This window comes from Oryx dammah, unplaced genomic scaffold (assembly GCF_014754425.2).
Source record: "Oryx dammah isolate SB20612 unplaced genomic scaffold, SCBI_Odam_1.1 HiC_scaffold_21, whole genome shotgun sequence".
In the NCBI taxonomy this organism is placed as follows: Eukaryota; Metazoa; Chordata; class Mammalia; order Artiodactyla; family Bovidae; genus Oryx; species Oryx dammah.
The window spans coordinates 13,183,743-13,199,703 of NW_024070205.1; the positions used below are offsets into that span (position 1 = coordinate 13,183,743).

The 15,961-nt window shown below is 39.6% G+C and overlaps 1 protein-coding gene across 1 annotated transcript; it reads left to right on the forward strand.

The window, feature by feature from the left end:
- Window positions 1–1,623: 1,623 nt before the first annotated feature.
- PTGS2 (prostaglandin-endoperoxide synthase 2) lies at window positions 1,624–9,274 on the forward strand. Its single transcript, XM_040263792.1, has 10 exons — window positions 1,624–1,778; window positions 2,865–2,981; window positions 3,092–3,235; window positions 3,920–4,063; window positions 4,710–4,891; window positions 5,486–5,569; window positions 5,681–5,927; window positions 6,209–6,495; window positions 6,986–7,133; window positions 7,283–9,274. Exons 1-10 carry the CDS (start codon window positions 1,727–1,729, stop codon window positions 7,690–7,692), a joined length of 1,815 nt encoding a protein of 604 aa, XP_040119726.1. The 5' UTR covers window positions 1,624–1,726; the 3' UTR covers window positions 7,693–9,274.
- Window positions 9,275–15,961: the final 6,687 nt, after the last annotated feature.

Below are 15,961 nucleotides of genomic sequence, written 5' to 3' on the forward strand. Positions count from 1 at the left end.
AGATTGTTTACATCTATGCTCTTAGCTGAAATTTCATGTAAGACTCAGTAGAATAAATGGGAGTGTCACAAATGGAATGATTAAATATGACTAGAGGAGAAAGGCTTCCTGGGTGAGATGGAATTTTAGTCATTTGTCTCATGTAGAATCACATTAAGCAAAACGTTGGAAAAAAAAGTTGATTGTCTTTTTTTAAAAGGCTCTACAATGCTGCTGCTTTTTTCTTTTCTCTTTTTTGGGGGCGGGGGAGGGGGGGTGGCATTTCACCTTCACACAACCCCTCCAGACCACAAGACAGAATCAAACGAAAACAAAAGATGATGACATTGAAAATTGTCAAAATCACCCTTCCTTCACATCCATTCCATCCGAATTCCTCATCAAATTACCTTCCAAAATGAGCCTAGAAAACTGGCCCTAATAAACCCAGACAACTGAGAAGTAAATGTAATGTTGTACTTTACTCCTTTGTCACAACTCACCATCCTAGAGAGGTAGGCAGAAAACACACACACACACAAAGCAAGCTTTAAAAATCTACTTCCTTCAATTGATATCTCCTGTGAAGAGCTGGTGACCAAAACAGTGAAAATCACTGCAGCAGAGAAAGAAATGCCTTAAAGCAGATCTTTTGGACGGTGAGCATCCTTAAACATCCCTGTCACCTCCGCTTCCCTTATTCATGCGAGGAGAGCAAAGGTTATAGCGGTGACCCTTCAATCTCATATTGACTATTTACAGGATAAGTGCTCAGGGTCAGTTTTGAGGTGAGGAATTTACCTTTATTTCCTCTCTCCAAGAAGCAACGTCGGGGTGGTGGCATGAAGAACAGTATTTTTTATGTTGAAAACAACTTAGCTACAAAAAGAACCTACAGGTACGTATACACTGACTGCAGCTATTACAGTTCATTCGGTCAAGTAAAAAAATTTAAAAAAAAAATTAAAGTTTTGTATGTGCGTACATCTACAGGAGGTTGAGTAGTCACTGAAATCAGGACACATCTGAAATACATGAGTAAAACATGTCAGCCTTTCTTGGCCCGATTCTCCCCAGTCTCTCCAGACTGTGACTTCCTCGGCCCCCAAAAGCCGAGGGACCAGACGTGGGGGCCGGGGGGCGGGGCGCGCGAGGGGATTCCCTGCGCGCCGGAACGTCCCAGCCCCCTGATCGATTCCGGGAGAGGAAGCCGGGAGGCTGCCCTCCCCACCCCCGCCCTCACCCAGGAAATCTACCTCGGACCCCCCTCTCGGAAGCCTCGGTCCCAACCGCGACAGAAGGAAAGGAGTCTGGCGCGAAGCCCGGCGCCAGCGGTGGAGAAACCGGCCGAGGGTCGCTGGAAGGTCGGAACTGGGAGGGGGCGATCCGCTTTGCACCCACCTTAGGGAAGCCAAGCGTGACTCCCCAAGTTTCCGATTTTCTAGTTTGCGTAGCTAAAAAGAAAGAAAGAAACCCTACCCCCACCCGGGTCTTACGCAATTGTTTAAGTAGAAAGAGGGGGAAAAGTTTTGGAAGGGGGGAAGGAAAGGCGGAAAGAAACAGTCATGCCGTCACGTGGGCTATTTCACGCATAAAAGGAGGGTCCTCTCCGTTAGCTTCCAGTTGTCAAAGGACTCGCAGCGTCAGAGGACGCCCCGGAACTCCGCACAGCGCCTCCTCCGGCTCCGCAGCCCCGATCCGCGCACCTCGACGCCTCCGCCGGCCCCGCGCCCCGCCCGCAGCCGAGATGCTTGCCCGGGCCCTGCTGCTCTGCGCCGCCGTGGCGCTCTGCGATGCAGGTGAGTGAGTTCCTGGCGCCTGTGCCCGGGATTCCGCGGCTCCGTCCACCCGGGCTGAGTTTCTGCTCAGACTTCTCCCGGGAACTCCAGGTATTCTAAATATTCCCGGAATTCAGAGGCCGAGTCCGGACCACTCGAGTCCAAATAAACTGGACGGATAGCCCCGCTTTGCCCTCAGCTCTGTTCTTCATGGGCCAGTTATTGCACCCATCTTTTCTCATCTACTGACTAGGAACGGGGATACTAATTTGCAGGTTGTCATTATAAGACAAGAAGATCTGATCAATATATGTGAGATGATTTTGTATAGCACCTAACTGCTATTGAATGAAAATAATTGTATTATACAGCTTCCCTAGTTAGTGCTTTCCCGTCCCAGGGAAGACCAGATTGTTTTTTAAGATAAACAGAATAGCTTAAAAGCAAGCTGTTTTTACTTTGCAAATTTCTCTATAGTTTGTTTTTGTCGTTGTTGTTTTTTTTAATGTAAATTAAGTCATGCCACCTTAATACTGTAAATCATTCAATGATCTCCCCTGACACGTGGAATAAAACCCAAATTCCCATAAAACCCACAGGATCTGCCTTCACCTTTTCTGAACTTAGCGTCCACCTCTCCCTCTTCTGCTGTCAGGCATGCCTCAGGGCCTTTGCACTTGTTTTCCTCTCAACTTAGAATGTTCTTCCTCCAGATCTTTCTCCAGTTTTTGACAGAGAAGAAAGAAGAAGGAAAAAAAAAAAACCCAAAAATTTGATTAAAATACTTGGTCTATTCCCTTTAGTTTTGAAAGTCCTACTTTGAGCCTCTTCTAAAGGCTAATTTGAGCATCTAAAGTTTCTAATAAAAATTTAGCAACATGATTTCCCTGGTGGAATATTCTGTTGCCTTTATTTAGAAAAGGAAGTTGGTATTTCTACATTATAACCATTCTGTAAGGCAAGTCAAAAAAAAAAAGTTTTCCCATGACTACCTGTATATTTCTTGAATTTTTTATTGTGAAGTTGACTCATAGTAAAGCAATTAAATGCTTAAGTCAAGATTGACACGGAAAGATTATTTATTCACTGTCTGTACTGTTTTTGTAGCAAATCCTTGCTGTTCCCATCCATGCCAGAATCGAGGTGTATGTATGAGTGTAGGATTTGACCAGTATAAATGTGACTGTACCCGAACAGGATTCTATGGTGAAAACTGTACCACACGTAAGTTTGTTGTTCAGTGCCCTCATTTGGGATGGGGTATATACAGTTATCATTTTACAGAATTGTGTCTTATAATGTGTCCTGTTAATTTCTTTTTCCTCTCATTGCAGCTGAATTTCTGACAAGAATAAAATTACTCCTGAAACCCACTCCCAACACAGTGCACTACATACTTACCCACTTCAAGGGAGTCTGGAACATTGTCAATAAGATCTCCTTCCTGCGAAATATGATTATGAGATATGTGTTGACGTGTAAGTACAAATCACTTTCTAGGGTTCTCAGCTGCCTCAAAGAAAAATGTACTTTATAAATTTTAGATTTTAAAACTTAATTCAAAACATGTTTAAATATACCATTTTAGTTTGCCTACTATCTTAATGGCCAAAAATATTGACATCTGAATCCCTTGAAGCTTCTAAAGTTCTGTCTCACCAGCAGAATTCTGCTTAAAATACTGCCTGCCTATGCTGACCTTCACTGTTCTCGACAGTTTGTGAAGGACACGTGGTCCCGTTGTTTATTGAATGGCCATGGGACACAGAATTGCACCCATTAAAATAAATGAATAATTTGGATTGGGATCGGCAAGAAAGTAACTTTTATTTCTAATATGAGTGTCAAGCCCAGAAATTTTGCTCATGGGCCTCTTGAACAATAAGTGGATGGTTATTTGAAAAAAATCAAAATGGCTAGACCAAAACATCTTCTGTAAAGAATATATACTTTATCAAAGATGCTTTTTAATGCATCATTCTTTCCTCTTTTTTGAGCACCAGTAGCAGGCTTTAAAGTATGGTTACTTTAAAATAGAGTATCTTTGTATTAATTAAATTAAATTTATTCTAGTGCCACCTTGTACATTATACAATAAAAATGAGCATTGATTTGCCTTGTGGATGGGAACAAATAACATTTTTTTTCCTCTAAAATTTCAGCAAGATCACATTTGATTGAGAGTCCGCCAACTTATAATGTGCACTACAGCTATAAAAGCTGGGAAGCCTTTTCTAACCTGTCCTATTATACCAGAGCTCTTCCTCCTGTGCCTGATGACTGCCCAACACCCATGGGTGTGAAAGGTGAGTGAGAGGAGACAGTTATATTAACTGCAACTGGGACTGGATTGATACCTAGAAAATTTGACCCCAAACTATGATTATTTGTTAATAAAACTATTTTTTCCCTTCTTATGGATATCTCTGGATATTTTTTGAAATTGTGAGTCCAAGTAAACTATTCCATGGAAGCAAATAGGCATTTTGGTATGAAAAATTGAAAATGTTAGTCACTCAATTGTGTCCAGCTCTTTGCGACCCCACGGACTGTGGCTAGCCAGGCTTCTATGTCCATGGAATCCTCCAAGCAAGAGTACTGGAGTGGGTTGCCATTCTTTTCTCCAGGGTATCTTCCTAACCTAGGTATCGAATCTGGGTCTTCTGCATTGCAGGCAGATTCTTTATCATCTGAGCCACCAGGGAAGCCCAGACATTTTGGTATAATGTCATATGTTCTCAAATTCTTTCATTAAAACTGAATTAATACTAGTTAAAGTAGATTATTCAGTAAGAGATTGTTCCCCTATATCTTAGAACTTCCATTAATATTATGATCCTGTTCAAAGTTGTATTTTTCCTGTAAGTGAAGACCCTGGTAAATTGAGAGTTTACTCTCTGCTTCCTTAAATATATAAATGGGTTCTTATTTTGGCTTTCTCATTTTTTATAGGGAGGAAAGAGCTTCCTGATTCGAAAGAAGTTGTGAAAAAAGTACTCCTAAGAAGAAAGTTCATTCCTGATCCCCAGGGCACAAATCTGATGTTTGCATTCTTTGCCCAGCACTTCACTCATCAATTTTTCAAGACAGATTTTGAACGAGGACCAGCTTTCACTAAGGGAAAGAACCATGGGGTGAGATGGAGTTAAATGAGAATTTGTAGCAAATCAAGTTCTGTGTGTAAAAACCTTAATGGAGTTTCCATTTTATCTCACTGGTTGAGTAAAAAAATATATAACACATACTTACATACATATATACAGATTATTATTTGTAGTTTGACTCATATTTTTAGTTTAAAATATTGGATCTGCAAAAAAGTTGTCTTCAAAAAAATTTGTTACCTTGATTACGCTGCCTTAAATATTATAAGGTGAGATTTTTGCAGTTTTATTATCTCTTGGGTTTCAGTGACATAGCTTCAATTAATAAGTATTTTATATCAAAACATTTTCTGCTGCTTTTTAAAAGAAATATCACATAATTAGAATGAAAAATTCTGACACAGGCGCCATATGAGACACTAATAGGAGACATTTAGATTTATAAGCTATGGGGTTATTTTCAGTGGATAAACAAGTTAATTTATTATTTTGTGGCTATGAAAAAAATATTGAAAAATTTTAAAGCAAACTACATCATCACATTATTTAGTAATAAATACATCCTAGGCATTTTACATAAGAACAACTTCAGTAGCAAATCAAAAATTTTCCGTAATCTTCTAGGTGGACTTAAGTCATGTTTATGGTGAATCTTTAGAGAGACAGCATAAGCTGCGCCTTTTCAAGGATGGAAAAATGAAATATCAGGTTTGTTCCATTTAAATATTAAGAATTCATTACCACTCACCACCCACCTATGTTCTAAATCTCTAATGATGAAAATTTGTTTCTTACCTCTTCTTACTGATACTTTTTTAGATGATTAATGGAGAGATGTATCCTCCCACTGTCAAAGATACTCAGGTTGAAATGATCTACCCGCCTCATATTCCTGAACACTTGAAGTTTGCTGTGGGCCAGGAGGTCTTCGGTCTGGTGCCTGGTCTGATGATGTATGCTACCATTTGGCTGCGGGAACACAACAGAGTGTGTGATGTGCTTAAACAAGAACATCCAGAATGGGGCGATGAGCAGTTGTTCCAGACAAGCAGGCTAATCCTGATAGGTAAGCAAGAAGAGCAAATCACTTAAAGAGAAAACCCTCTTCCTCAAAGAAAACTAACTTGTTTCCTTTGCTTGGGAGGAATATACTTGGGGTGTCATGCATGTACAATCACCTGCTGCATATTCACTCAGTCCTTCAGCTGGATTGGTCAGACACCTACCTCTCAATGGTGGAAAAGAAAATCTAGATAGGAATGCCAAGTGACCAGCTGCATTTCAGTTGCTTGAACATTTGTGAGCAGAAAGAATTCATGTTTTCAATTTTTTATTTTGTGCCTGTAGGAGAAACTATTAAGATTGTGATTGAAGACTACGTACAGCACTTGAGTGGCTATCACTTCAAACTGAAGTTTGACCCAGAGCTGCTTTTCAACCAACAGTTCCAGTACCAAAACCGTATTGCTGCTGAGTTTAACACGCTCTACCACTGGCATCCCCTTCTGCCTGACGTCTTTCAGATTGATGGCCAGGAGTACAACTATCAGCAGTTTATCTATAACAACTCTGTCTTACTGGAACATGGTGTCACTCAGTTTGTTGAATCATTTACCAGGCAAATTGCTGGCAGGGTAAGCATTATTAGTGAAAAATAAAATAAAACAAAGGACTAATTGGTAACTAGAATGTCTGCTGCAGAAAAGATTTTTCTTAAACTTACTGAAAGATTAATTATTGCTAGTAATCTTTCCTTGAAATAAGGATATGTAATATATATATTTAATATTATATGATCTTGATTATAATATAATTTTACCATTATAATCTAGATCATAGAAATAATCTATAAATATTCCAAACTTATAGTTTAGGTCTCCACTGGTAGCTTCAGTTTACCTACTTGGCACTCAAGGGATGTTTTTAATATAGAAATCTTGGAAATTCCCTGGTGGTGGAGTGGTTAGAATTTCTTGCTCTCACTGCTGAGGGGCTGTGTTCAGTCCCTGGTCAGGGAACTAAAATCCCACAGGCCACTTAGCATGGCCAAAAAAAGAAAAAAAAATTCTTACATATGCCTAAAACTCAATTAACATGTTCTACAATTTAATTCATATTCCACAGGTCGCTGGTGGTAGGAATCTTCCAGTCGCAGTAGAGAAAGTATCAAAGGCTTCACTTGACCAGAGCAGAGAGATGAAATACCAGTCTTTTAATGAGTATCGCAAACGTTTTCTGCTGAAGCCCTATGAATCATTTGAGGAACTTACAGGTGAGAAGCAGTTTCTAAACTTCTTCAAAGAGCCAAGGGGCAAATGGAAACAACAGAGAAGTTGAAAGCAAATTGAGCGAAGGGGTAAAACTCTTCATTTTGTCAAAAGTCTGACATTGGTTGTGTCTCTGTCCCTGTCACCCTCACAGGAGAGAAGGAAATGGCTGCAGAGTTAGAAGCGCTCTACGGAGACATAGATGCCATGGAGCTGTATCCCGCCCTTCTGGTAGAGAAGCCCCGTCCCGACGCCATCTTTGGGGAGACCATGGTAGAAGCCGGAGCGCCATTCTCCCTGAAAGGACTTATGGGAAATCCTATATGTTCTCCTGAGTACTGGAAGCCTAGCACTTTTGGTGGAGAAGTAGGTTTTAAAATCATCAACACTGCCTCAATTCAGTCTCTCATCTGCAGTAACGTGAAAGGCTGTCCCTTTACCTCATTCAGTGTTCAAGATGCACACCTCACCAAAACAGTCACCATTAACGCAAGCTCTTCCCACTCTGGACTAGACGACATCAACCCCACAGTCCTACTAAAGGAACGTTCAACCGAACTGTAGAAGCCTAGTGGTCATATTTATTTATTTATATGAACTGTTTCTTTTAACTTAATTATTTAATATTTATATGAAACTCCTTGTGTTACTTAACATCTTCTGTTAAGGAGAAAAAGGGGGTCATACTTGTGAAGATTTCCATGTTGATTTTAAAGATGTCGAAGTTTCTTCAAGTTAAAGGGGAAAGCAGTTTTCATTCTTCTGTACAATCCAATGGGAAATGAGTATGACATCTTTTTACTTGAATTTCAACTTATAATAAGAACAAAAGCTAAATTTGAACATGTAAGTGCTGTTGCAAGATGACAAAATGCTGCACATTTTGACACTGTCAATATTTCCAAGGTGTCTCCTACGATGCCTGAGAAACAGCTGTCTACTCACTGGTCCTTCTATGGTCTTCTTTTAGCCATTTGCAGATCAGTTTACTTCGTCTGTTTTGTTTTCCTGGTTTTAAGGTCTGAGTGTGTGTTTTTTGGACTCTGTCTGAACTTTCTTACCTGAACTTACGCAAGTTTTCAGGAAATCCTCAGCTCAGAACTACCAGAAAAGGCCTTTACAAAAAGGTATACATTCGTTTTAAGTGAAAGGCAGAGAACTTTACAAATAAACTATAACCTAATAAAAAGCCCAATACCTTAAAGCCACAGGGGGTTCTTGACACCAAGAAAGTATTTCTATTCTAATTAATGTCTTTCCTTATTTAAAAGCAAATGATTGCTGAATAGTTCCCAGGGAGACAATGCTTCTTTTCCACATCTCATTGTCAGTTGACATTTTCTGGTACTGTATATTAATTTAATTTATTGAGAGCTATTATGTCTTCTTAGGATGACTGTTATAAACTGGGTTTAAGGCTGCATGGTGTTCTTTTTTGGCATTATGTCAGAATCAATGTATCTTTTAGGATTACCTCCCCAGATTATTACTATAACATAAATGTTTGGATTAAGATTTGTGAAAACATGTTAGGAATCCAACTCTGGTATATTGAGGTGTAAAGTTGGAATTCGTCTTTAAGGTTTACCTATTCACCAGCCCACAGAGAACATTGTCTCATTACCCTGGATGTGCTATAACACTGACAGTGTACACATTTTTGAAGGACTTGTGGATGTTTCATTAATTCATTCACCCCTAACTTTCTGGAGAAACATTCTTTACAAAGCACTGTGGGTCTTAATATTTTTTAATCATGCACTGAAAATCAGTATTTATGTAAATAATTGAAAAAGTACGCCTGTTAGGCAGAGGGAAAAAAATGAAATTTCATTAAAGAGAAATAACTCAGGGGAATTTTCAAGATTTTATGTTTAAATGATTTATGGTTAAGAAAGAGTCAATAGTAGAAGAGCTTGTATTAAAAAACTGTTACCTTCATTGATTTTTTAAAAAACTGATTTGTTAATATCTGAATGACTGAATCTGGGAATTTGGAATATGTGAGTGTTTTGGTGCCTCAGACTATGTATGATTAAATTAATTTATGTAAACTGTAAGTGTTGAAACAAATAGCTGTTTATTTTTGTATTATTTAAAAATTGAAAACCTCTTCTAAAATAAATAAATTTTGACTGTTTCTGTATATCTTTGTCACGAGATGATTTCTGTAAAGCATTATTCTCCCATCTCTTCCAAACTGGACTGGCCCTTAGTGAAATGGTTCTGCCCTCCATCATATACAGGTCTTAAGGTCACTGTTATAATCTCTCATACATGGAAACACTGTATTTGAAAATGGGTGCTTTGTCCTATTGAAGAGAGATAGCAACAAACTTATTTTCATTGCCTAATCTTAGAAGTAGGAAAAAAAGTACACAAAAGGCAAAGAATAAGGCAAAGCTGCTAAGGAGGTACAGAATCTAAAAGAAAGTTGAAAGAAGGAGAGATTAAGTTCAGTTGGGTGAATCATTGATACCAGATTCATTGGCTCTGTCATTCGCTACTCTTGACATCTTGGTAATTTCAATATCCACACGGACTGCATGTTTAACATCCTGCCTGGGGTCTCTTGTCTTCTATTCTAGTGTTCCCTTCTTCCATATCTCCTATGATCATACAGACTTTGATCTCATCATTAATACTGTACCATTTCCAAAATCTTCATTTCAATCATCTTTTACTACCAGCACTTGCAGCTCACATATTTTAGTACTCAGGCTCTAACATCTAATTTCAGCTTCACTGAACCTGTTGACGCACCAAAACTTATCACCTCCTATCTCCTCATTTCCTTCCTTATGCATCTAACTCAGATTCCATGGTCCATCTTGAGACTCATTCCCTCATTTCTTGGTCTACTCTCCATTGTATGTAACTGACACAACTTAATTTTAGCCATAAACAGATTTGACTTTTCAGTAGCATTCAACACAAATGTCTATAGTGGCTTTACTGTAAGATTTCTTTTATTGGCTTCATGGTTTATACTCTCCTCATCTTTCTCCCCTTCCATAACGAGTTACGATTGGGTTGTTTATTTTTAAAGCTCTTCATACACTGTGTGTGGTTTGTGTGTGTGCTCAGTCACTCAGTTGTGTCTGATTCTTTGCAACCCCATGAACTGTAGCCCTCCAGGCTCCTCTGTCCATGGGATTTCCCAGGCATCAATATTGGAGTGGGGTGCCATTTCCTCCTCCAGGGGATCTTCCTGACCAGGGGTTGAACCTGCATCTCCTGCACTGGCTGGTGGATTCTTTACCTCTGATCCACCTGGGAAACCCTCATCATCACTGTAAATTAAAGTGTCCTGATTCCTCTTTCTCTTCTTTATCTGTACTCTTCCAGGTTAATCCCGTCCAAGTTTATAAACTGAACCACTAATTAATCACTCTCAGATTTGTCTCTAGAACCAATCTCTGTCAATTAACAACTCAAATTCATATATTTAGTGGCTTATTTTATAGCTCTGCCCTTTCAGCAACACATACTCCAAATAATCATTCAATATTAAAGACACCACTATTGCCTCGTTTTCAAGCAAAAGCATCTCTTTCCTTCACAGTCATAGCCAGTCCAGCAGCAAATCTGTTGTCTATATTCCCACACACAAATCTTAAATCTGTCACTTTCCATCCAACTCCATGGCAATCAACCTAATCGATGTAATAGTCTCTTATTTGGTGTTCTCTATTCTTGCCTCATTCCAAATCACTGTCATAGCAATGAGAGTGATCATTTTCAGACATAAATCATATCATGCCCCTTCGCTTGTTTGAAATCTTCTCAGTTCAGTTCAGTTCAGTTCAGTTGTTCAGTCGTGTCCGACTCTGTGACCCCATGGACTGCGGCATGCCAGGCTCACCAACTTCCAGAGTTTACTCAAACTCACATCCATCAAGTCGGTGATGCCATCCAACCATCTCATCCTCTGTCGTCCCTGTCCTCAATCTTTCCAAGCATCAGGGTCTTTTCAAATGAGTCAGCTCTTCACATCAGGTGGCCAAAGTACTGGAGTTTCACCTTCAGCATCAGTCCTTCCAATGAACACCCAGGACTGATCTCCTTTAGGATGGACTGGTTGGATCTCCTTGCAGTCCAAGCTACTCTTGAGTCTTCTCTAACACCACAGTTCAAAACATCAGTTCTTCAGCACTCAGCTTTCTTTATAGTCCAACTCTCACATCCATACATGACCACTGGAAAAACCATAGCTTTGATCAGATGGATCTTTGTTGGCAAAGTAATGTCTCTGCTTTATAATATTCTGTCTAGGTTGGTCATAGCTTTTCTTCCAAGGTAATCTTCTGATGATTTCCTATTCCACAATGGATAAATCTAAACTTATCTTATCCTATGTACTTTGTGATCTAACCCTGCCTATATCAGTCATGTCTACTACGATTTTCCACCCTCGTTCACTTTAGAAAATAGTTTGGGAGTCCCTTCTAAAACAAAAAAATGAATCATTTACAATATGTATTAGCTTTATATTTAAGCTGTTAACAAATTACCACAAACTTACTAGCTGAAAACAACACAAATTCACTACCTACGGTTTTGGAGGTCAGAAGTAAGAATAGGTCTTGTGAGTTAAAATCAAACAGTGAGCAGCACTGTGTTTCTTCTGGAAGCTCTAGGGAAGAATCTATTCCTCACCTTTCCCAGCTTCTAGAAGCCACTTGCAATTCCTTGGTTCATGTCTCTTTATCTTCAAAGCCAGCAGGGTAGCATCTTCAAATATCTGTGACTCTGACCTTTTTGCCTCTTTCTCATTAAGGCCCTTTTGATTGTTTTGAGCACATGAAGATAATCAAGGAAATTTTTCCCTCCTCAAAATCCTTAATATATTCGCATATACAAAGTCCCTTTTGCCACATAAGGCAACATAATTCACAGATTCTAAGGATTGGGCCTGGACATCTTTGGAGGGCCATTATTTTTCCTACCATATCATATAATCTAGCCGATGATCTCTTGGGTATTTACACTAGAAAAATAAAACCTATATTCGCGCAAAAATCTGTTCAACACAAAAATAGCCCAAAGCTGGAAATTATCCAAGTGTCCTTTAATAGGTCAATTGTTAAATAAAGTGTGGCAAACTCTAGTGTATCTGTACCATGGAGTACTATACAAAACAAGGAAATGAAACTATTGATACACATAATAATTTGGATGGAACGCAAGGGAATTACGCTGAGTGTAAAAAAACCAATCTTTAAAAGTTACCTATGGTAAGAGTCTACTTATATAACACTTTTAAACTAACAAAAGTATAAGGATGGAGAATTGATTAGTTGTTACCAGATGAGGAATGGTGGGATGGGTAGCTATAGCTATAAAGGGGTAGCATGAAAGCTTTGTTCTGAGATAAATGAAACTCTCATAAATTACTGATGATAGTGTAAAATATTATAGCCATTTTGGAAGCCACTCTGGCAGTTTATATAAAGTTAAACATACCCTATGTCCAGCAATTCTACTTCCAGCTACTTACCTAAGAAAAATGAATATAGGTGTACATAAAAGTACTCTTGCCTGGAAAATTCCATGGATGGAGGAGCCTGGAAGGCTGCAGTCCATGGGGTCACTAAGTCAGACATGACTGCGTGACTTCACTTTCACCTTTCACTTTCATGCATTGGAGAAGGAAAAGGCAACTCACTCCAGTGTTCTTACCTGGAGAATCCCAGGGACAGGGGAGCCTGGTGGGCTGCCATCTGTGGTGTCGCACAGAGTCGGACACGACTGAAGTGACTTAGCAACTTAGCATAAGACTTAAGACTGTCCATAGTCACTCTTCCAAAAAATTGCAGAAGGTGGAAAGATCCCAAACTCATTTTACAAGGCCACTATCATCCTGATACCAAAATAAGACAAAGATACTACACACACAAAAAAAATTACAGACCAATATCACTCTTGAACATAGATGCAAAAATCCTCAGCAAAATTCTAGCAAACAGAATCCAACAACATATTAAAAGAATCATACACTAGGATCAAGTGGAGTTTATGCCAGGGATGCAAGAATTTTTCAATATATGCAAATCAATCAATGTGATACGCCAAATTAACTAACTAAAAGATAAAAACCATATGATCATCTCCATACATGCAGAGAAAGCTTTTGACAAAATTCAACACCCATTTATGATAAAAAAAAAACAACTCTCGAGAAAATGGACATATAAGTAACCTACCTCAACATATTAAAGCCCATATATGACAAACCCACAGCAAACATTATTCTCAATGGTGAAAAACTGAAAGGATTTACTCTAAGGTTAGGAACAAGACAAGGGTGCCCACTCTCACCACTATTATTCAATATAGTTTTGGAAGTCCTAGCCATGACAATCAGAGAAGAAAAAGAAATAAAAAGAATCCAGATTGGAAAAGAAGTAAAACTCTCACTGTTTGTAGATGACATGATACTATTCAGAAAAAGCCCTTAAGATGCCACCAGAAAATTACTAGAACTAATCAATGAATTAGTAAAGTTGCAGGATACAAAATTAATACACAGAAATCCCTTGCATTCCTATACACAACCAATGAAAAATCATAAAGAGAAATTAAGGAAACAATTCCATTCAACATTGTAACAAAAAGAATAAAGTACCTAGAAATAAATCTACCTAAAGAGACAGAAGACCTATATGCAGAAAACTTTCGTGCATGCATGCTAAGTCACTCCAGTTGTGTGCAACTCTGTGTGACCCCATGGACTGTAGCCCGCCAGGCTCCTCTGTCCGTGGGATACTCCAGGCAAGAATACTGGAGTGGGTTCCCATTTCCTTCTCCAAGGGATCTTCCCGACCCAGGCATCGAACCCTGGTCTCCTGCATTGCAGACGTATTCTTTACTGACTGAGCTATGAGGGAAGCCCTAAAGACAGTATGGTACTGGCACAAAAACAGAGCTATAGACCAATGGAACAAGACAGAAAGCCTGAGATAAACCCACACACCTATGAGCACCTTATCTTGGACAAAGCAGGCAAGAATATACAACCTTTTCAATAACTGGTGGTGGGAAAACTGGGCAGTTACATATAGAAGAATGAAATCAGAATACTTCCTAACACCATATACAAAAATAAACTCAAAATGGATTAAAGACAAATGTAAGGCCAGAAACTTAAAAAAACTGGAAGAAAAGAGGCAGAACACTCTTTGACATAAATTGCAGGAAGATTCTCTTTGACTCACTTCTTAGAATAATGAAAATAAAAACAAAAATAAACAAATGGGAACTAATTAAAAGTAAAGCTTTTTTATAGCAAAGGAAACTATAGACAAGATGAAAAGATAACCCTTAGAAGGGGAGAAAATAATTGCAAATGAAGCAATGATAAAGGGTTAATCTCCAACATATTTAAGCAGCCCATATAGCTTAATATCAGAAAAACAAACAACCCAATCAAAAAATGGGCAAAAGACCTGAACAGACATTTCTCCAAGAAGACATACAGATGGCCAATATACACATGAAAAGATGCTCAACATCTCTCATTATTCAGTTCAGTTCAGTTCAGTCGCTCAGTCGTATCCGACTCTTTGCGACCCCATGAATTGCAGCACGCCAGGCCTCCCTGTCCATCACCAACTCCCAGAGTTCACTCAGACTCGCATCCATCGAGTCAGTGATGCCATCCAGCCATCTCATCCTCTGTCATCCCCTTCTCCTCCTGCCCCCAATCCCTCCATGCAAATCAAAGCTATGATGAGGTATCACCTCATACCAGTCAGAATGTCCATCATCATAAAATCTACAAGCAATAAATTCTGGAGAGGATGTGGAGAAAAGGGAACCCTCTTGCACTCTTCGTGGAAATGTAAGTTGATACAGCCACTATGGAAAACAGTATGGAGATTCTTTTAAAAAAACTAGGAATAAACCTACCAGATGACCCAACAATCCCACTACACCCTGAGAAAACCACAATTCAAAAATACACCTGTACCCCAGTATTCATCGCAGCACTGTTTACAATAGCCAGTACATGGAAACAGCCTAAATGTCCATCAACAGATGAATGTATAAAAAAGTTGTGGTACATATATACGAATGAACATTACTCAGCCATGAAAAAGAACAACTGCTAATAAGTTGAACAGAGGTGGATGAACCTGAAGCCTGTTATACAGAGTGACAGATGTCAAAAGAGATAAACAAATATCGTATGTTAATTCATATATACATGGAACCTTGAAAAATGGTACTGATTAATCTATAGGGAAGGGATGGAGATGCAGACATAGAGGAGGGACTTGTGGACACAGTGGGCAAAGGAGAGGGTGGGATGAGTTGAAAAAGTAGGGTTAACATATGTGCACTGCCATGAGTAAAATAGATAGCTAGTGGGAAGCTGCTATATAACACAGGGAACACAGCCTGGTGCTCTGTGACAACCTAGAGGAGTGGGATGGGGAGGGGGGTGGCAGGAAGGCTCAAGAGGGAGGAGACAGATATATATATACACACATGCTCATATATATATATATATATACACACACACACACACACACACACACACAGGAGCGCGGGCGTCTGCGACGACGTGTAGAGCGCAGCTGAGAGGAGATACCCCACGTCCGAGGTCAAGGGCGGCAGCTGAAAGGAGTTATCCCGTGTCTGAGGTCAGGGTCGGCAGCCTAGAGGAGCTACCCCCCGCCTGAGGCCAGGGGCGGTGGCCAGGAGGAGTTGCCCCATGCCGGAAGCCAGGGACGGTGCAGGGAGGAGCAACCCCACGTCCAAAGAGTGGTGGCTGCGCGGGCGCGGGAGGGCCTAGAGGAGCTATTCCACGTTCAAGGTCAGAAGGGGC

Excerpts from the sequence above, each read along its gene's own strand:
- PTGS2 (XM_040263792.1), top strand. The coding sequence starts at position 1,727 with ATGCTTGCCCGGGCCCTGCTGCTCTGCGCCGCCGTGGCGCTCTGCGAT. Across the intron at positions 4,064-4,709 it reads AACACCCATGGGTGTGAAAG|GGAGGAAAGAGCTTCCTGAT; the intron begins GTGAGTGAGAGG and ends CATTTTTTATAG. Across the intron at positions 6,496-6,985 it reads CCAGGCAAATTGCTGGCAGG|GTCGCTGGTGGTAGGAATCT; the intron begins GTAAGCATTATT and ends CATATTCCACAG.